Raw genomic sequence first — 22,384 nt, 5'->3', positions numbered from 1 at the left:
AGCCGTAAACTATGTTCACCGAGATGGGTAACAAAATATTTTGTTTCTCAACCAGTCCTGAGATGAGGACCGAAAACCATGTTTTCCCTTACCTACTGTGTCCCTCAGCAGCTTTGCTGGATTCCTAGGATTTATTTTTCTCACTTGGTAAGAGTGAGAGCCTTTTTTCCCACTCTTACATGTGTTTTGCTATGTGTATTTCTACTTTTTGTGTGATCTTGGGCACTGGAACCTCACCTACTCCATGGCACCATGTGTGTTACACAGCACCTTCAGTGCAGTGACACAGGGTTGTCTTTTAGACTTCCCACCAACTCAATTTTTTGGGGCTAACTACTGTCCCCCAGAAAAGTTAAAGTTGCCATTAACTTTATTTATTCACTTTTACCACAGACCCAGTAGACCCCATCTTCCATGGAGTATTGGACAGGGTTAATTCTTATCCCTTTTTGTCTGTCTCTCTTGGAGCATTGTTTCGCTCCCTTTACACTAAGACTTGGCTGGTGGCAGTGGTATCTGTTAGGGAGAATTCTCTGTAAAGGCTAATTTCCCAAACCTAGTGAGTCCCCCAGCAGCTTTGCTGGATTTTTGGGGTTTATTTTTTCTCTTGCTAAGAGTGGGATTCTTTTTACTCCCACTCTTAGACATGATTTGAGGTGTTCCTTTATCTTTCAATGTGTTTTATGGGCTATGGGGTCTTTTACTCCATAGGGTCTCATGTGTTTTTGATGTGGGTTACACAGCACCCTCCGTGCCGTAACCCAGGGGTGTCGTAGCGACCCCCCAACATAGACTCCATACCCTGGGACTGACTACTGTCTCCCAGGGCATGTAAAGTCATCATTGACTTTACTAGTCCCAAATTATGAACAGAAACCAGTACAAACCATCATATTGTGGACTTACTGGTCGGGGCAATTCGATTGCCCCGGGGTCTGTTGTTCGAGGGGGGCATGTCTCCGTCCCCCCTGATCGAGTTTTGGCTGGTGGCAGTGGATACTACTTTTTATATTCGACTGCGAATATATCTCTATGGGATTTTCCCATTGTTTCGAGGCTACCAACTTTAATTATTTAATTCTTTTAGCCTCGAACATACCGCCGGTATATTTATTTAATATTAATTCACCGGTTGGTATTTTTTGCCAGAACTCGATTCTAAAATGGCGTTTGTGTTCTCTTCTGTGACTCCAACCCAAGTCGAGCCCTTTGTTCCACTTTTTGGCGGACTTCTCCACAGAAGCCTCCAAAAGTGGTGCCACTCTGTCTGGTTACCATAGGGGGTGTGGGAGGGGGTTTAGGCACCCTGGACTGAGTTACCTTGGTAACTCAAGTCGCACTCTTGTGTGATTGGCCCAAGTGGTGAGCTGGCCGGCTCACCACTTAGCATGTTTGATTGACAGCTAGGCTGAGTGAATGGGGGTGTGCTGCATAAAAGCAGGGCTTTGGGGACTGGAACTTCAGAAGTCGCCACAGGACCTAAGAATCCGAGGAGGGAGAAGCTGAGCCGACCTGCAACGATGACACCACCGGTGGAGCCCTGCTGATCCGTCTCACCACTTTTCCCGACGACAGAGGAGATCTCCAGTCCGGAGAGTCTTCTTCCTTTGACTGGTGGGGATAACCAGTTTTGCCTTCTTTTCACCTTCCTGGAGCATCTCGTGTCCGCCTTGCCCGTGCCAAGCACCCCGGCAACCAGAATACCACGGTTTACCACCACCGCGAAGAGAAGGGTAGTACCTTTTAACCGAAGTACTCTGCGGCTGGTTTCTTCCCTGGCAGTGCAACGACCTTCATCTTTCCTCCACGCGAGACCTCCTCTTCCTCTGTACGAAACACCGACTTGCACCTGCTGCCAGGAACAACTGTCCCTGCTGGAGCTTCCTTCACACTTAAAGTACTGTGTCCCGCCTGGCTTCCCTTGCGACAGATCGTTCGGGGTGACAGTAAAGCCTCGACTTTCTAACCTGGGCTAGCCTGGGACAACCTAGCTAACTTTTCCTGACTTTAATTTCACCCTTTTTGTGCGAACTATCTACAACACTCTTTGGGCATACCCCCACTGTGTGAACCTGGACCCCTTCTGCTTGCTCTCTCCAAGAGTGGGTCTTGCAATTGACTTCCTTGCTCTCCAGTAGAACTCTGCCTATCCTGCCTTACTGTGGTTCTTTTAAAAGTATTGAAACTTGTGTGCTTCCTTAACTCTGCCTTTTTCCCTCCCTTTCTTTATAACTTATTAGAGTGTCATCTTATGTTAAGCGCTCACCTCTGTCTGAAAATAAGTGGTGTTTCTCACTAAGACTTGTCTAATAAGTGAATAGGGTTGTATATATATATGATAGTGACTGTGAGCCGAATTTACTTACCTCTTTTTGCTAGTGTAAATCAGAAGTGTGTCTTTAAATAAATAATTATATATTTTGCACCAAAGCTCTGGTCAGTGTTTACTTGTGCTACTGTATCTCTGTACCTATTGTGTATACTCTACATACTGCCTAACTCTTCTTGAGGGAAGTCTGACTGCTCAGCCACAGCTACCAAGTGAATCTGTGTGGTACAGACTGCTACCAAGTGGGTTTACTGCCAAACACCTGTAGTGTTAAATCTTTTGCAGTGGTCCCTAAGGGAACTGCACAGGTTTCTGCCTAACAGTATCTACCCTAACCTTTCTACCATGATTATCTTATATAAAGGTGGTATTGTTTTAGGCTATTATATTAGCCTCGAACATAAACCCGTTTGACCAAATACATTTTATTTCGGCTCTGGCTGGGTTTATTCGCCATTTTTTTTGTAAATGTCTTTCTCGTGTTTTACCCTGCACGCCAAACCAGGTTTGGTTCCTTTGTTCATCGCCTTTTCGCGGGCTTCCACACAGAAGCCCTCCTTTAGGCGCCTGAGAGTCTGGGTAGGCAGGATGTGAGGGAGGGGTTGTATAACCCCTGCCATGGGTTCCCTTGGTAACACAAGTTGCACTCCTGTCTGATTGGCTATGGGGACTGGCCTTGCCAGGCCAGCCACCCTGGTGTGTGATTGGCATCCAGGCTGTATGAATGGGGGAAAACTGCAAAAAAAGCAGGTCTATGGGACTGGAAGAGCAGAGTCGCCACTGGAACGAAAGAACCAATGAGGAACTGGAAGAAGAGGACCCTTACCACGACTAAACTGGCCGGTGAAGCCCTGCTGGAGGTCCGACTCTTCAGAATCCGACGACAGAGAAGATCCTCACGGAAACTTCTTCCCTTGAGCTGGTGGGACCAACCAGTTTGCCCAAACTACAAGCCAGGACCCCTCCTCTGGTCGAATTCACTGTACAGAGCTACAGTGGGCCGGATAGCCACGGAGGTCGGACCCTGCTTGGGTTTTAAGGAGCGCTCCTTTTATTTGTTGTTTGGCCCTGCTGCTGGTTTCTTCCCTGGGTAGTGCAGGACCCTCCAGTCTTCCTACTTCTGATCAGTCCGACAGTCGCTTCAGGAACCGTGAGCCTGCAGGAACTACCAGGAACATCTGCCTCAGCTACAGCTCCCTCTCCGTTTTAAGGTACTGTGCAAATCCGGTTGTTCGTTTCGTTCAGCTGCGGTGAAAGTGTTTCAAATCTTTCTCCAATCCGAGGGCTCGTCCTTCTCTTCTCTTTGAACTAACTTTTCTACCAACCAACCTCGTCCGGAAACCGTGCCACGAACTTTACCGCGAACTACACTGAACTCTATTATCTTGAGCGAAAGACTTTTGAACCATTGACTTTGGCCTTAAGCCTTTTCTATCTGATTTTATCATTGTAGTCTCTCTTGTTCGATTGCCCTGAGTACTTGTTGGTGTGATTCAATTTCTGTTAACTTCTGTCTTTCCCTCCCTTTTAAATGGCTGGAGTGCCATTTTGCTCCCACTTCATTTTGTGAGCTTAACTTGTCTGGAATTTAAGGGAAGCTGTGTGGTGTATTAAGAATGTGATTTTTAAACTGCTTAGAAAGGTGAACTGTTATATAACTGAAGAGTGAAATAAATGTATATTCTTTTACTTGAAAACCTTGAGTCAGTGTTTGCCTGCATCATAGTAATTGCTGTCCTTTGTGTAACTATTTGATACTACTCACTCTTGAGATAAGTCTGGCTGCTCTGCTACTGCTACCACTTTAACTGTGTAGTACGTGCTTGTACCAAAGGTGAAAATGTACTGTCACTTGTAGTCTTAATTGTGTGTGGTGTTCCCAAAGGTTACTGCATATAATTCTGCCTAACATTGGGGCAGACCCCTAATTACCTCAGCCCAAACCATGGTCCACAACCTGAGGAATGAGTGCATGTTTTCTACGTAAAGCAAAGTTTATTGGACAAAAACCCAGAGAGCCGTTGCATAGTTCCGTGGAACCAAACCAATTCCAGTCTCGACGAACTACATCAATCGTTACATTTTTATACATTTTAGCAACAGTTGAAACCCTCCCAAATATGTTATTACCACCCACCCCTCAAACATGACTTACAAAACATTTAAGAAGAGCTTCCATCTTTTACGAATTCATTCTTTCTCATTGGTCATTAACAATCTTTACGACCATCTTCAGATCATATTTCAAAGTCCGCCTTTGCTGGGGATTGGTCTGTGGTAGGTCATGACATGATGGTACAATGAAAAATTCACATACAACATAATTCATTACTGAGTAACAAATGACCTAGAGCCTTTAACCTTAAGTGTAATTGCACATGGTCAGCTCGGATATTGTAGCAATACGAGGAAGGCCTGAACAAACAGGTTTCTCTTTGAGCCAAGTGGCCAGGAGAGGGCAGATGCTTCCTGATCCCAATCCTGGTGGTGGTGTGCTACGGGATGATCACCTGGTTGGAGACCTAGCCCAGGAAGTTGGGGGAGATTTCACAGGCTGAGACACTGTATTTTTCCTTGAAGAGGATTACTGTTGGCCAGACTTAGAGGGGGAATTTGCTTATTGCCATTTTGATGCATCTCGATCTCCTACTACGGATGAAAAACCAAAATCTGAAGGGGTGACTCCACTTTGTGTTGAACCCAAGGAACCAATCTTTTATATCCCTAAGTTCCCATGTCCCCCACAATATCCAAGGTATGCCAACAGGAACGGTGAACATGTGACCTTTCCTGTCCCTTGTGTTCTCAAAGGGCTAAACCTTATAATTCATCTCTTAATATAATGGGAAGAAAATCCATCTTAAAACCCATTAAAGAATTATAGAAATCGATTGTACCCAAAATGAACTGCAAGTCCCAGAATCCCTAGGGACTGTGAAAAAGAGGGCTGAAGAGTCATAGTCCAAGTCAGGCATGCAATCCTAATGACACTGGGCAAGGTCAGGCAATTGGCCCTAAAAAGGCCTGTACCTGAAACCAATTAACCCACCTGAGGGGCATAAAAGGCTGCAGCAGGGAGAAGCAGTAGAAAGAAGCTGAAGCAGGAGCTGGAAGAAGGCCGGCAGTAGCAGAAGCAGAAGAAGCAGAGCACGAGGCTGGCAGTTCACAAGGAAGTTTGACAGCTGGGAGGACTGAGCAGAGGAAGGGCAGATTTCACCTGCAGGCTCTGAGTTGATCCTGTGCTCACAAACCCTGTTTAGTTGTGACTGCATTGGAAGGGACTGGAAGCAACAGTCTTTCCAGGTGAGCCTAATTGCTGTGAATGCAGAGCTGAAGTTGTGCATTCTCCCAAGGCCCATGTGCAGAAGCAAGCCGAGGGAAACTGGAAAGTAGGAGATTCTCCTTTTATGAGGCCTGTTAGGGAGAATTCTCATTCTATGGCTAATTTCCCTTACCTATAGAGTCCACCAGCAGCTTTGCTGGATTTGAAGGGTTTGTTTCTTTTTACCTGCTAAGAGTGAGACTTTTTCCCACTCTTAGGCATTTTTGCTATGTGTTTTCTAGGCTATTTTTGTGTTTAATGCCTATGGGATTTTCTCTCCCCCATAGGAACCATCTTTATTCACATGTGTTACACAGCACCCTCAGTGCAGTGACACAGGGGTGTCGTAGCGACCCCCTGGGGCTGAATACTGTCTCCCAGGGCATGTAAAGTCCCCATTGACTTTACTAGTCAATTCTTATGAACTTAACCAGTACAACCCATCTTACTATGGAGGTACTGGAAAGGGTTAATAGTTTTTCACTTAGGTTCATTTTCGAGGGGGTACCCTAAAGTTTCTGGCTGGTGGCAGTGGTTACTACCATAAATATTCAACCGCAAATATTTTCCTATGGGATTTTCCCATTGTTCAAGGCTACCACTCTTTCTGACAGCCTCTAACATACCGCTGGTTTATTTTATTATTAACTTTACTCCGGTAGGTTTTATTTGCCAGAACTTTAATATAAATTCTTTCTCGTGTCTTACTCTAAACTCCTAACCCAGGTTAGGAATCCTTTGTTCGTCCTTTTGGCGGGCTTCTGCCAAGAAGCCCTCCTTTCGGCGCCACTGAGTCTGGGGTGGGTCCATTGTGTGGGAGGGGGAGTAGGCCCCCTGGACAGCATTGCCTCCGCAACCATGTCGCACTCTATCCTGATAGGCTGGAGGGTCTCCCGCCAAGATGACCACTCCACTGTGAGTGACAGCTAGGCTGTATGAATGCAGTTTTTTGCATAAAAGCAGGGTCCTGAGGACTGGAAGAGCAAGACTTCGCCACTGGAACTACGGAACTGAAGGGGAGAGAAGCCACGGACATCTTCAGCACCTGCACCACCGGTGAAGCCCTGCTGCAGCGTCTCACCACTTTTCTTCCACACGAGAGGAGATCTTCTTCGCAAGAGCCTTCTTCCCTTGAGCTGGTGGGACCAACCAGTTCACCAATCGCTTCCTCAGACCTGCCTTGGTCGAATCGCCAGTGCCCAGCACTTGGAGGCTGGATAGCCAGGCAGCCATCCACCCGGACCGTGATTTAAAGGAGCGTACCTTTTTTTGTGTTGGGCAACACCGCGGCTGGTTTCATCCCTGGGTAGTGCAGTAACTCGAACCTTCCTCCACAACGAGAGCCTCTCTTCCTCTGCTGGATCCCCCGAACTGCAGGAACTACCAGGAACAACCGCCACCGCAGGAGCCACTTCTTCATTCAAAGGTACTTTGTTCCACCAGGCCTCCCTTTCTACGTGGTAGCCCTAAAGGTGTTTTAAATCCTTTATCTACTCGTTGGGTTGGCCGCCCTTTCATCTAACATTGTCTTTTGCCTGGTATCTACCTTTTCTATATTCGTTAACCAAAGACTTGACTGCAGCTACAAGAAAATGTTTGCTCCTAAGCTCTTGGTCCTGTACCACTGACTGTGGCTCAGGCCTATTGACTCTGGCTGATTTGTTAGATCTGCTCTCACTAGATTGATTCTCAATGAGAAATGTATTGATACACCTGAATTTTCTAAACCCCTCTTCCTCAATCCTACTGTTTTAACTTGTGAAGTGCCATTTTGCTCAGTTTTCAATTACTTATCTTTTTGCTAAAGTATTACTGTGCATTACTTGTTCACAAAACTTCAGGGAAGTGTTGCTAGGGGGTGTCTGAAGATATTTCGGTTTACCTTGTGCTTTCCCTCCCTTTCGCTAAATTGCTAGGGTGCCATTTGTGGTAGATTTTCACTGTGCCGTTTTGCTCAGTTTTCACTCTACCGCAAACTTGTCTACGATTGACTAGGGAGTTGTATATACTTTCATTGACTAAACTTAACTTGCTTTATCAACTGTGATTTATGTGTCGAACTAGATGTGTATAAAATAAATCTATGTATTCTCTTTTTGATACAAAGCTTTGGTCAGTGTTTCCTTGTGCCGTATTACTGTGATACCTATTGTGTAAACCCTGAATACTGCTCATCTCCCTCTTGAGATAAGTCTGACTGCTTAGCCACAGCTACCAACTAAATCTTTGTGGTACAGACTGATACCAAAGGGGATTTTTCTTGCTCATACCTGTAGTCTTAATCTTCTGTAGTGCTCCCTAAGGGAACTGCATAGGATTCTGCCTAACAAGGCCGTATCAGACACCCGTGCAGCCAGAGAGGTGTGGGTCCCAAGAGTGCCCTTAGCAGTAGTTGGAGAAGAAACCAGGCCAGGAAGCAGCAGCAGCCCACAGTCATTGTAATTGGAAGTCGGAAAAGGAAGCCCTGTACTCCTGAATAACAGAAATACCTAGCCAGTAACTGTAGCCAGCTTTAATTGCACTTGTGCATCGCAGAAGTGAAAGTCTTTCAGATAAGGGAAATGTAACACACGCTTATGTGAAATGCTTGCGTGTAGTGAAAGCCTTTCTTTTCCCTAATATTAGCATTACTTTGTTGCTGAACGGTTGTGTGGCTCCTGTAAACACCGAGAATGCTGCTGGTAGCTTAATTGAAGTAGAACTGACTTTCCTGAAGTGTTGCAAGCACTATTTAAAGAGGCCGCGCATGAGACAATGTTTCTCGATATCTTTGAAGCTGAATGCTGACCAAAAGGGTTCCATGTGAAATGAACAAATACAAAAATAACAAATCAACTTATAACGAAGAGAACATAACAAAAATAATAGTTTTGGGGGAGGAGGGGATCCCCCCGCAAAACCCTGTTTCCCCTTGCTTAAAACTCAACCCAACCTCCTCCCCACAAGATTTAACTCTTTACCCCATCACCACATATATTTTTTCATTATTTTCGTTTCCTTAAAATTGTCATTCGTTATTTATTTTTTTGTAATATTCACTGTATACCGACCGAAAGGTGGTAATGCATCTCTTTGAAGTCGTAGAAGTGGTTGAAGCTGAAGCAAGAACAAGTATTACCCAAGCCCATAGAGTGAACTCAATAAAAGTGTAATGCTCACCTTGCATCCACAGGGGTGCCTCTCGACTGGTCTGGGATGCTTCTGGGTACACGGCACCTTCCCCTGGGTTCGTTCTGCCAGGAATCAGTTCTAGAAGACAGGAGGTGGATTTAGCGACTTCTCCTTCTCACGAGAAACCCACCTCCCTGCGTTCCCCTTGCGGTTTCCCCTTGGGACTTCTCTCACCTTGATTTTCAGAAAGTTGCGCTCTCCGTCCTGCCGTGCTGGGCAGGGGTGCGTCGTTGTTGGCTGATCCACCGAGTTACTTCACTGGCATTTTGCCTGGTGTCCAGACCGACTGCGACCCCACTTTTCAGGTAAGTCTTTTCAGTGTCTTCTTTTGAGTAGTGTCTGTATTGATGAATGCTCCAATAACCTACTTCTCTTGTCTTGCAGGGTCTGATGGAGTGAGCCAAGGCTGACGGCAGAGTTTCAGAAGGTAAGGATGCGCTAGATGCGGCGCTGAAAGCGTCCTTGCAAGTTGACTGACCTGTGCTGCTGTTCTTTACAGGTCGCGGAAGATTCCTGGAAGCGATGATATATTGGGACCAAACGCTGAGGATAATGTTCCATAAAAGGCAGAGGCCTTCCAGGAGAACTGAGTAAGTAGCTTCTGATTCTTGCCTCTTTTTTCCTAGGGATGTAGCTGGAGAACGATGGAGAAGTTCCCGAAGGCTCTGACTGGATGGAGGAGCTGAAGCTGAACTGGTAAGGATGGCGGTGTTCTTAAAAGTCTCTTGCCTGTGTAGGCCAGGATGCAGAGCAAGACCCGGTGAACGTCACGCTGCAAGAGCAGAATAATGCGAAGCACGTGCCTCGGGTTGGGCGTGGTTTAAATACCCGGCAGGTATCCCAGGTGCCTTTGGGGCGGACCCTACCCTGATGCTAGACTGCTTGTTGCAGTTCCCCGATGATCCGCGTGGGGCAGGCATGTTCACCCATTGTCTATTGGAACCCATACTCGCCAAGTGAGCCTGATGCCAAAGGCGCCAGGATTGCATCCAAGGCACCCGCAATGGGCTGAAGTAGGCCTTTCTGGTCTTGTTAAAGTACTGTGGCGGGGGCCATGGTGCCAGAGTCCCATGGTCTGGGGTTAAGGTTGTGACAAAAAGTGAATGCTGCTCACTTAACAACTATACAACAGTGTTCTGAAGTTGTTGAAGTTATTGTTACCCAAGAGTCCTTTAAATTTAATATGACAAGATCATCCAAAGCTGGAAGAGTGGCACAACAACTTTGGGGCAACCGTAGGAGGAAAGGTGTATATGAAGTTGGGGAAGGTAGCTGACTATTTGAAAGGAGAATTGGTAGAACAGCAGTTTTGTGGTAGCTACAAGACAGAAGGAACGGCAAAGAGGCTGCCCTGTCTTGCCATAGAAGAGAGAAGAGTGCCTTGCTAACCTGTAGATGTCAAAGAGGTCTTGTTGAAGTTGCCTATTGTTGCAGTTGTAGCAGCAAAATTAACTAATATCGGAAGTGGAAGTTGCAGCAGGAGAACTGTGTTTGTTAATATTCTTCTCAGAATTGTAATGGCTGGAAGAAGTAGAAGTTGAAGCCAACTATGGGGCAAGGGAGCCTGCTCTCACAGTTTTATAGTAGAAAGAAATTGCTGAGGAGAGAGCAAACATTACGCAGACGCATCCTGACAAACTGTCTATAAAAGACGCTGCAGAAGTTGAAAACAGTTGCTGTAAGCAGAAGTGACACTTTTTTCTTCAACTTTACCTATTCTTTCCTGGAAGGAAGTCATTCAGCAAACCCCATTGGTGCTGTTATTTTCTTTGTGGAACTGTAAAAGGAAAATCTGTTCATCAAGCAAAGAAGGCACTTTTTCCAGTGGATTTGTATTTGTGTGAACTTTTGTTTCTTTGCAACTTTTCAAGACTTTGGTTAAGACTTTCTGTTCCTTGCAAGAAATGGACTTTGGGAAATTCCTGGGGAGCAGGATCTTCCCATGACCACTAGAAGTCATCCAAGACACTGGGTGTTTGGTAAGGTTGTATGTATGTTGTTTCTATGTTGCGTTGAATGTTTGTTTAGTGTGAGGGTTAGTTTTGTGAGGGAGGATAGCTCAGGGGCAAAGTGTTTGCCTTCGAAGCAAGACGATGCGGAGCAACACAGGTTCGATCCTCGGATCCGCGCTTAGAAACCTCACGGTATTAAGCGCGTTATAAATAACTAATCATAATGCTGGAAGGTTTTACCATAGATCCTAGACTAGGCCGGGAATCACCTGGTAGAGTAGTTTAGTTATGGTTTATTTTATAATTGTGTGTGCAATAAAATGTCTAATCCTGCGAAAACTAAACAGAGCTGTGAGTCTCACATTACTGACCCCTCACAATCCTTATTGGTGTGGAGGCAGTCTAGAAACGACTGCAAAGTTTTGGAATATACTCTTAGCAAAACGCACCAATATCCTTTTTCATTTGAAAAGGTTAGTACCCAGTTCAGTATGTCCTTTGCACAGAGAACTACATTTCCTCTGTCTACTGCTCTGAAATTTCTCCATACTCGCCACATTCACTAGTTCTGCCCATCCTGTAGTATTTCCTCTGCCGCTTCAGGTCTGAATGAAAATAAGAAAACGGTCCTATCGTCGTCGTCATCGTCCTCATCCTATTGCAACATTTTTCAGGAGTAATGATGAAATTGAAGCATGGTTACATATTATTGCAGTTATCTGACCTCATGAAGTTGCAATGCTGCCATTGACCAGGTTTTTTTCTAATCTAGAGTAAATCTTTTGAAATGTATATTAAAAAGTGTAAAAAATTCGGAGTCCTAGTCAAGCTACATACGTTTGTTAAATTAGTCAAGGTGCTTTTGCTAAAATAAATATGAATTATTCAAAATGCTCTTGTTACAGTGTTTGGAGCTAAATATTTTTCACATCACTCGTATCCCCTAATCTGTAATGATATCTATATTGTCATTGTAAACATTTCACAAAGCATCTTTCACTAGTCATAAGTACAATGTTTTTAAGTGATGCTTGTCTATATGTGGTGTGCTCCAATTCTTACGCTCTGCTATGCTTTCGTCAGGCTTATCGTCACATATTGTCCTAATAAGGTGGTCCAGTGGTGGGGACTGCAAGAGTTTGAGATTCCTGAAAATGTACTGGGGATTGTTTACGGGCAAACCATCTGCTGGATTGGAACTTTCTATTCCCCACTCCTGCCTGCAATAGCTACCGTGAAATATTTCATCATATTTTACATTAAGAAGGTAAATATTTTTGTTCAAGTTTTGTCGATGGTCATTTGAGACTGACGTAGGCCATGGGTAGTGATATGCCATGCAGTGCAAATGGTTCCTTGTTACGGCTTTTCCAACAGCCTGTTATTTTGTTATTGCTGGTGTAGTATTTAAAAAAATATATAGATTTACAATGTGTGCTTTTTTTAGTCTTCATACAAAAGTGTGTGCGGTAATGGATATGCTTTAAAGATCTCTTTTAAATGATTTATGTTAATCTGATTATTCCCCTGTTTTGCTTTTTAAAGCACTATTGATAAAATAAGTTAATCAATGTATCGAGGCACACCAAGATTGCCCACTGTGTAAACATATCCAATGTGCTTACAGCGATCAAATACAATAAGTTCATTTTCAGTGCTCTGATATACTCCCACAAGTCCCCTCCCCCTAATCAATGTGTAATCTTTTGTAAACAATACCATGTAGTTAACCAGATGCAGAACATTATGCTACCGCTCAAGAATGGCTCCAACATCTCAAACACTAGTAATCGGTCACGAGCACCCGTCTCCCTTTTATGCACTTATCACTTGCCCACATCTGCCTGCGGCTGATGTCATTAATACTTCCCAAATCAGTGATCTTCGCTCTACACATTTCTAGGTGAACATGAATTGTGGCGTTCCTTATCCCACTTATGGAATGGGGATGGGCCTAGGTTCTCTGAGAATTTCATCAGGAACAGAAAGTACCTTTATATCGGTTTCCTTTTCATCTACCAAATCTGTCAACCAAGGTTGTCTTCAGTTTCATGTAACTTCTAGAATTTACTAAGCCATTCATCATTGCAGGAGTTAATGGTCTTTTCCATTCCCTGCATAACAAGCGCAATCTGTCACTAGCATAATGTGAACTATATGAAGCGCCTTCAGATGTATATGTGCACACTTGCACTCCACCAGAATGTGCAAATAATATGTTTACACTTATATCTCTCCCCCCCCCCACATCAGTGTATTAAGACCCCTGTACATTTTTACCAGCTTTTCTCATGTATGTTGTGCCATTTGGACAATAGTGAAGTTTACACTGGATTGCCCTGGATGTCTTTGCTATACTTCCACAGATATTCGTCCACAGTTTCTCCAGGAAGCTTGATCCTGTGGATGCAAGTTTATTCGTTTGTGAACTCTTTCGTCCGATCAATCATACGATCTTGTATGTCATTTGTGAAATTCCTTCAGACACATTCAGAATAGGCTCCACAATGTTCTTTCCTTTTCAGCTAAAAGGAATTGACTGTATTGATGTAATTGGTTATCAGTAGTTTCTTGTGTATCTTCTGCTTTAATTCCTTTTTTGCGAACTAACGCCCATAATTCAATTAAGATATTATAGCTTCTGAGAGGTGCTTCTGAGAGGTGCCACATGGTACGGACAATCCAGGATCAGCACTTGAGGAGGTAGTAATGGAAAGTTACAGCCACTTGTTTGATGGAAGATAGAGATTTTGTTAGTCTGGCAGGCAGGAGCCTTCTAGAAGTATTTGACTCTTGCCATAGAGACAGCTGAGACATCTGCATCGACAATGGGCTTGTGAGCCTACCCAGCATGAACTGGACAGGGGAAGGGAGGCCTCCTCTTAGGAAATGGACAATGTGTGTTGATTCGAAGAATCGCTGTTTGTTTCGTGGTGGTTCCTCCATAATGGGTGACGGGGTGCCGTCCCGCCCGCGCCAGTTATGGCGAGCCAAAGGCAGCCCAGGGAAAGCACTCCCAAGCACTCCTGGGCTAGCTTTAACTATGAAAGGGATACCAGGTTTCCCTTTGACATTTTAAGTTACCCAGCGGGTATGCCCAATAGGCTGGGCAAGGCTGTGGATATTTTGCTTTCCCAGTCTTGCACGGCCCATTGGGGATGCAGGCTGGGGGAACTGCAGGCTTAAATGTGCACTCCCGCACCTCCCCGCAAATGTAAGCCTCCCTGAGCTCTGGCTCCCCCAAGCATGCGAACAGGAAATTATGTATGTTTGCTTTACTATTAATTATGTGTCAAGACTGGCCAAAGTTGTTGGGTCAGTCTGGATATTTTCTTTTTTACTGTGGCACAGTAAAAAATATATCCAGACTGAAACCACTAACGTAGGTCAGTCTTTCTGTGTAATTACAAAATGGGCATTAAGAGTAAAGCAAACGTGAATCATGTTTGCTTTACTCTTGATGTCCATAAATACATGCCATTCCTCAGTTTCAAAATATATACAGTCTCGCCCACTGTGTCAATCCATATTTTCATGGACATCAAGAGTAAAGCAAACATGGTTCATGTTTGCTTTATTCTTGATGCCCATTTTGTTACTATGTGGCAAGAATGGCCTACGATGTTGGGCCAGTCTGCATAGATTTCTTACTGTGGCATGGAGTGATTTAATGGGCATCAATAGAAAAGCAAGTTTTCTTACGTGGCTAAACTGGCCTACTTTGGTGCAACCAGCATGAATATATTTTCTGACATGACAGTGCATTTTCTACTGTCATCAAGAATAAATCCAGTAGGATAAGTCCTCTTGTGTGGCGAGACTAGCCTATATTGGTGAAGCCAGTCTTGTTTTTTTAAAACATTTTGTATTGATTTTGAAGCAAAACAAACTGATCTGTACAAAAACACATCTTGATGCATTAAGCATAAACAAAGCATCGTCACAGTTCCCAATAACATCAAATACTGAGTCGCTGGTGACACGCCTCTCCTCACGTAATGAAAGAGGAGATGCTGATGCCTCCCTGGTGGGGTTAATTTAAGTAACGTCTGCTCATTTATGTGTCAGGGCAGCCCCAAGCTCTGTACACCCGTTCCTCCATTGCTATTCAGCTGTCCATGTCTATTACCCATATTTGGGGGCCTCTGTCACTCCCTGTACTGTAGCTATGTTCCTTTTCTCTATTATTAAGGCGTTTGAAATAAACAGTTTTATATCTCGAGTAGGCGGTTCCCCCCCAAATTCCTAGAAGTAGCAACTTGGGTTCCAGCTGGACCAGTTGCAACACCACCTCTGACACCCTTCTTGTGATCCTCATGCCAATAGCTCTGAATTTTCAAACATGATCATATGGTGTGGTAGAATGACCCCAGTGTGGTGTGACAGTGTAAGCAGTTAGGGTCCTCTGTTTGGCCCAGCTGAACTTCGCCTCCCTGGTATAATATACACTGTACAATACTTTCAACTGAATCAGTCAGAAACTGGCTGGTATGGTATTGCTATCTTTCGGGGTGCCATAGGGGCTTCTTCCCATTTCTCTGCTTTCAAGGTGCCAACATCCGTCTTCCACTTGTTTTGTAGACTTGTCAATCTGAAAACTACAGAGGACCTGGTATAGGGTTGAAATTGCCTTCTCAACCAGAGACTCAGCAGTTACATTATCCTCCAATGGGTACTGTGTCGGGCACTCGTGGCTTGCGAGGAACTGTGCCCACATGGCATGACGGAACCGGATTTAATGGTAGAGATCCTGACTTGTTAATTGTGAGTTCCATTGCAATTCTTGGAAGAACCTTAGACGACTGTCCACAATCACATCTGCAAAAACCCTGATGCTCTTGTTGTGCCATTGGGACGAGAATGTCCACTTCATCAATTCAGCCACATCATGGTTGTGCCATAGCATATCACCACCATCCCAATCCATTTCTTTCCCAGCCCTGTCCCACACTCCCACCACTTGTTGTGAGATAGGGGGCAGTCCAGTCGCAGCCACACGTCCATGGAGCATCTGGAAGGGGTACCTTTGGACCATATCTGCATATTCCAACCCAATGTGTGGACTGCTCATGTCTGTGTAGCCAGCTGTCTGCCACCATCAACTCTGAGACCAATTTCCTGAGATCATGGAGGACGTTTCCCTCTCCCCCATGCCTCCACACCGAGCCATACAGAGACAATAGAGCCGTTCTTGGTTGGAATTCACACCACAGCAGTGTCCTCAAAGTTGCTTCAATGGTCGTAAATTCCAGATCTTGGTTCCTGACCGGGGTGTTCTGCAAAATATACAAAAATATGGGGATTTTCTTTTTATTTATTTATTTTTAACATTTTTGTAATGCTTAGACCGAAGGGTATCACAGCATTTGGTACAGTTAGACAAAAAAGGTAAGTTGTAGAAGGGATATGTCACATAAAAAGAGTCAGGTTATTCATATTTATCTAACAACCAAGGTTTTTTGTTTCTGATGTGTCCAGGCAAAGTGTCTCAGAGTGTGAGAGCTTTGACGCAGAAACTGACATGGGTCTCTTTTGTTAATGATGCGGGGGGTGATAAGAGAGATGCAGGAGCAAGATGTTAGCGTACGCACACTGGGAGGTTTGAGTAATACTGTTGTTGAGGTAAAGGGGAGCTTCGTTGTAGATGCATCTGTGCGCTATGGCCAAGGTTTTGAAATCCATCCAAACTTTGATAGACAGCCAATGCTTTTCACTTCTCATTTCTGAAATGTAGTGGGGTTGTTTTTAGCCCAGGGCAGCACGGCAGGGCACTCTTAGCAGCTACCCCGATTATCAGCAAGAGGCTATCTGGGCCCCAACAAAATTTCCACTGCAAGAACGGAAGGCTCGACCATAGGCTGAAGTTTATTGTCTTTATTATCCAACAAAAATCCCAGGGATCACACTAGAACAGCATGTTTCCAGTGCTCTCGTCCTCCAAACGTGTCTCACACTGTTTTAACCATAAGTGACGTCATAAAAACAAGTTCTGTCCTCCAAATCAAATCGGGGATGGGGCTTGTTTAGGGAACCTACATATACAATATACAGGGGTTAGTTTTGTTATTGGTTTACCATATTTGGTGGCTCTTCTGAGGACCACCCCTACAGGTAAGAAATACAAAGTTGCAGGAACATTGGCCACTGCAACATAATATGATTTTAACTTGAATGGTGGCTACGGATTGGGTAAAATGTGTCTTCCCAGCCTTGGTACCTTGGACATCTACCAGACTGAGCAAACCTTTTCAAGGCGATGGGAATGATTACAAAGGTCCTGTGTCTTACCACCATGTTAGCATCTCTGATCGCCTAAGCCCTCAGAGAGTACATCCAGCTATGAACCTGTGCAGCAATTGTATCTTTCCACCTCTGGTTCAATGGGAACAGATTCCGTCCATCTACTTCCAATGAATAGGAATTGTCCTATTCTTCCAGTTCATGTGTGTAGAGACCACAAAATGGAGCTCCCTCGCTTGTAATATGAGGATTTTGAACCTAATCCCTTGCAGGTGTGTTATCGTCTTGGTAAACTGGAAACATTCCGTCTCTGCTCGTCCTTGGCTAGGACGTGTACGGTCTGCGCTGGAAGCCCTGACTGCCCGCCTTCAGTTGAATCAGGCTGTGAGCACTTCCATGTATTCGAATCCTGCCTCACCTTCCCCATTCACTTCAGTGCACCTATAGCTTCCATCTTTGTTCTTATAGCTCCCCATGTTAGTCGCAATCGAGCATGTGCAAGTTGGATATATGCATTTTTATCATCTGGCTGTTTCTGCTTAAGCGAAGGAATATATACATAGTGAAATAGAAAAATCCCGTAAAAAGGAGATATCGAAGTGGTGGGAGGAGCACTCCCTACAAAACTATCTTGATGTGGGTCGTGTACCCCGTGGACTGCGAATTATGATCACACCATCCTTTGAGGACCAGGATTCCAACATGCTGGAAGAGTGGGGAGGTGCCAGCAGTCACTGTTCTGCGCAGTTTTTGAAAATGTTAGTAAAATATGCCAATTCGGATCGTAAGGTTGTACTTTTACATCTCGACAAATTGGAATCTGACTTATGCGACATTCCCAGTACTGAAGAGGGTAAAAAACTACGTAGTAAAATTGAAGAAGATCTTATTACGTATGAAGAGGAGATCAAGCAACGTAAACACAGAAAGTTTATCAGAGATAAAATTGACTATGAATAAGGTCGCATTTTTACTTTTGCCAAGCGATTTGATTCTTTGCGTAAAAGTTCCACCATTCAATCATCTTCTTAACAATTGGGGGAGGCAGAAACTGTTTCTTCAGAATCTGATGTTTCTGTGTCAGAAAATGATGAAACGCCTACTAAACTAAATTTTTTAGACGAAATGAGACTTTTATGTCAAGACGGCAAAAACCAAAAGAGGGGCAGAGGCCGTGGAAAGAACAGAGGAAGAGGAAGAGGGAGAGGAAACGATCAGAAATTGTCAAAAGGAAAAAAAAACGTCGAGGCTGTCGTGGGAAGCGGCTCAGATGTACAACAACAGGGCAGGTCGATGCGCTCTGGGGCGAAGTAGCAACTACAGACAATATGAATCTTCATCGTATTGTAAACATGTCCTCACACACCCTCACGGGCTCACAAGCTTCATTACTTTCTTTGGGCTTGAATTTCTGTCCTTCTACCCAGTTTGACTATGTTCAATCACGTTTGGACTTCGATAAATTCTTACGTAAAGTCAGACTAAAAAAAATTCTTATCCATCAACCCTCCTCAAATTAAACCATCCGTGCCACGTCTTAGCCGCACTGACCTCCATCTCTGATATCTCTACTTTGACAGACTTGGCCTGTCTCCAAAACGAATTGTTTGATCCCTCCACTTTTGATCCAGTTGACTTTGATATTGATCCCAACTGGGATGTACGTACTAAATTGAAAAACAAGTGTAAGTTTAACCCACAATTCTCAGTAGGTGGTTGTATTGAGGCATTTCACAATTTGTGTGTGAATGATTTTCGTAAACTTCGCAAGAAACCCTGTAACAACAAACAGAATCTTACCATCCCACAACGATCGGCTCTTAATGAATTGCAGAATCTGTCTAATATTGTGATAAAACCTGCCGACAAGGGCTCCAATATAGTTATTCAGGACAGGGAATGTTATGTGGCTGAGGCTAATCGTCAGCTACGAGATCGATGCTGTTATTCCAGGCTTTCTAAGAATCCTTTTGTTGAAATACGGTTGGGGCTTACCACCTTATGTACCAAATGGGCCGAGAAAGGCCTTATTGAAGATGAGCTTGCTAAGTTTCTTGTGCCTGTGAGTCATACCATTCCTACTATATACTTTTTGCCAAAAACTCATAAGTCCTTGATCCATCCACCAGGCAGGCCGATTGTAACCTTGTGTGGTTCCCTCCTTGAACATATGGCCCAATTTATCGATGAGACTTTGTCCCCTTTGGTGTCAGTCCTGCCTTCGTATCTACGTGATACCAAGGACTTTTTGAGTCATAGCTCTGATATACCTTGGGAGGAGGGTCTAATGTTGGCAACCCTAGATGTTGTCTCCCTTTATACATCTATAGATCACACGATTGGATTGGCAGCCTGCAAATACTTTTTGGACACTCGTTCTTTGAATTATTTGGGGCACAATGGTATGATTTTGGATATGCTTTTGTTTTGCTTAACGAACAATGTATTTCTTTTTGAGGGTTCTTTCTATCACCAAGTTAGGGGCACTGCCATGGGCAGTACCTTTGCGCCATCGTAAGCTAACCTTACTATGGGGTGGTGGGAGGCTACTTTCTTGTCTGAGCTACTTTTAGCTAGTTTTTCTACACAAGTTATTGGTTGGTGGCGGTATATCGATGATATTTTTATCATTTGGAAGGGAAATGAGAACGAGTGGGCATGTTTTGTGAACAGCATTAACACCAATGTCGTGAATTTGAGATTCACTGAATGCCACAGTTTCAACCATATTGTGTATTTGGATGTTAATGTAAGATTGGACAATTTAGGCATCCATACCTCCCTACACAAAAAACCCACCAACACTGGCCTGCCACTCCATGCAACGAGTTGTCATCCGCTTTCCTGTAAAAACAGCATCCCCTATGGCGAATTCATTCGCTTTCGGCGCAACTGCACAGATATTGAGGAATTTGATCACTGTTGCAGGGTGGCTGCAGCCGATTTTTTACTTCAGGGATACCAAAAAAAGATCATTGAGATGGCCTTTTTAAAAGCACGGTAACTCTCAAGAGAAATGTTACTACATGGTTCCGCCAGCAGGAGAAAAAATAAGGATCAGGATGAACCCCGCCTTATTATTACATTTAATAAGGCCTCATGTGACGTCCGTAACATTGTTGTAAAACACTGGCATATCCTCAGGCTGGATAAAGACCTTGGTCCACTACTTCCCAAATGCCCCACATTAACTTACAAGCAGGCACCCTCATTAAAGGATAGACTGGTTTCCAGTTATTTGCCCCCTGACCAGAAAAATTCCATCAGGACCAGTTGGCTACCTGCCTTACCTAAGGGTTTCACTAAGTGCCAAAAATGCAAAGTCTGCCCTCATGCAACCATTTGTAAATCTTTTGAACATCCTGTCACGGGCATGGAATTTAAGCTGAAACATTTTATTAACTGTGAGACCCCGTTTGTGGTTTATGTTCTAGCCTGTCCCTGCCGGAAATGGTACGTGGGATCTACGACATGTGTTCTTAAGCTCCGCATTTTACAGCATCTTAGAGCTATCAAAAACTTTGACCCCACGTATCCCATGGCCAAACATTTTAGGCAGGAACACGACAGTGATGTCCGTTTACTTACATTTTTTGCTGTCGCTCATGTACCGATTGACCCAAGGGGAGGTGATCGCACTTTAAAACTGAGACAGCTTGAAACCAGGTTTATTCTGGATTTTGACTCTAAGTATCCCAATGGGCACAATGTGGACGAGGAGTTATATAATTTTGTGGGAACTTAATTATTTTAATTATTTAGTTCCTTTATGCACTTGCACACAGCTCTTCCTTCTCTCCTGCCCTATGTTATTTGATCTTGGCCTTCTGCCATTTGTATACTGCTTTTTGCTTTCTTTTTCTTTTTTACTTATTTGTAAAAATGTTTATTGACCTGGTCTGGAATTGTTCATTTATTCAATGTTTGTTCATTTATTTAATTTTTATTGTTTATATCATCCAACTTTTTTCATTGTTTAGTTGGTGAACTTTGGCTGTTTTGCCCCAGTCTTTCTTCTGTGTTTAGGGGGTTTGAAGTTTGTGAGTACATGATTGTATCTGTACCCTGAAACTCTAGTGGTTGATATTGCTCCTCCACTGTATAATTGCTTGTACCTTTTCCATAATAAGCTCTAATATTGTGCCATGCACTTGCACTTTATGATTACCTAACCTTCTTCAACTAGGCTATGCTGCTAGAGTGATAAGTTTATGACCTCATGCCTTTGCACTTTATACAGTAGTTTGCAACATGTTTTCATCTTAAAGGTTGCATTCACTGATTGATAAACTCTCAATGAATAGTGCACTTGCACTCTATGATCATTCAACCTTTCTAACTAGGCCATGTTGCTAGTGTGACAGGTTTAGGATCCACTGCACTTGCACTTTACATTGTAGTTCGCTACATGTTTTATTACTGAGGCTGTATTCACAGATTATTTTTAAATCCTCAATGATATGCTTACGTTAACCTTGTTGACTAGGCTACTTGGTTAGAGTGATATGCTCACGGCCTAATGCACTTGCACTTTATATTGTAGTTTGCTATATGTTTTTATCTTGAAGGTTGCATATAGGTTTGTCCGAGCTGTGTTCTTATCATGTATTATATATTATATACTGCCATGGTTAGCGAAGATATGCACTTGCATGTCATACATATACATTTTTGTATGTATATTTGTTAGCTACCGGTACGACTAGCTTCTAAGCTTTCATAGGAAGATATTTGTACTTTATGTCACAGCTGCGGACTTTGTATGAATTTTAATTTTTGCTTATGTGCACTAATTTCTGTACAGCAAATGTTATTGACATTTACTATATTGCCTGCCCCTTTCATTTATTTACTTTACATTTCCACATTTCTAATGTGGGCTTTTAATGTGCTTTGCATTTTACTGCTGTGTCTAAACTTGCACTCTTTATGGTTAATGCAGCTTTTGACCACATTCTAAAATGGCCGCCATGGTGTCATGCAAGGTTGTGAGCTTAGGTTTGTTGGTAACATGGAAGAAGGACCAATCTGTAATATCTACCTTCATTTTCTACACGTCCTCCTAACGTGATCAAGCGCTCAGGGAAGCGCGAAACGCGTCGTTAAGGACACTGTCTAGGCGTCCTGTATTGTTTGCTGTGTGTTTTTGCCTTGTATTTTTTACCTCCCATTAAACTCGGTTTTTCCTCTAAATTGGATTCGAGTTTTTTTCATTTTGTTGGGATTTATAGACCTCGTGCATGGAGTGCAGGTTTTTTCCATCCTCCATGTGTTAATATATATATATATATATATATATATATATATATATATATATATATATATATATATATTCTTTCATAACATGCTTAATACCAGCAAGTGATTTCT

The 22,384-nt window shown here is 43.6% G+C and overlaps 1 protein-coding gene across 2 annotated transcripts in view; it reads left to right on the top strand.

Moving 5' to 3' along the window:
• TMC7 (transmembrane channel like 7) overlaps positions 1 to 22,384 on the top strand; it is a 950,504-nt gene that overhangs the window by 638,508 nt on the left and 289,612 nt on the right. For both annotated transcript variants that reach the window (XM_069647142.1, XM_069647143.1), the window contains exon 12: positions 11,858 to 12,041. In XM_069647142.1, the coding sequence (XP_069503243.1) occupies positions 11,858 to 12,041 (184 nt within the window). The remainder of the gene's footprint in view (positions 1 to 11,857; positions 12,042 to 22,384) is intronic.

This window comes from Ambystoma mexicanum, chromosome 2q, assembly GCF_040938575.1.
Source record: "Ambystoma mexicanum isolate Mex_15411 chromosome 2q, UKY_AmexF1_1, whole genome shotgun sequence".
NCBI lineage: Eukaryota > Metazoa > Chordata > Amphibia > Caudata > Ambystomatidae > Ambystoma > Ambystoma mexicanum.
Note: the sequence above shows the minus strand (reverse complement) of the source record. Positions and strands in the feature narration are given on the sequence as shown.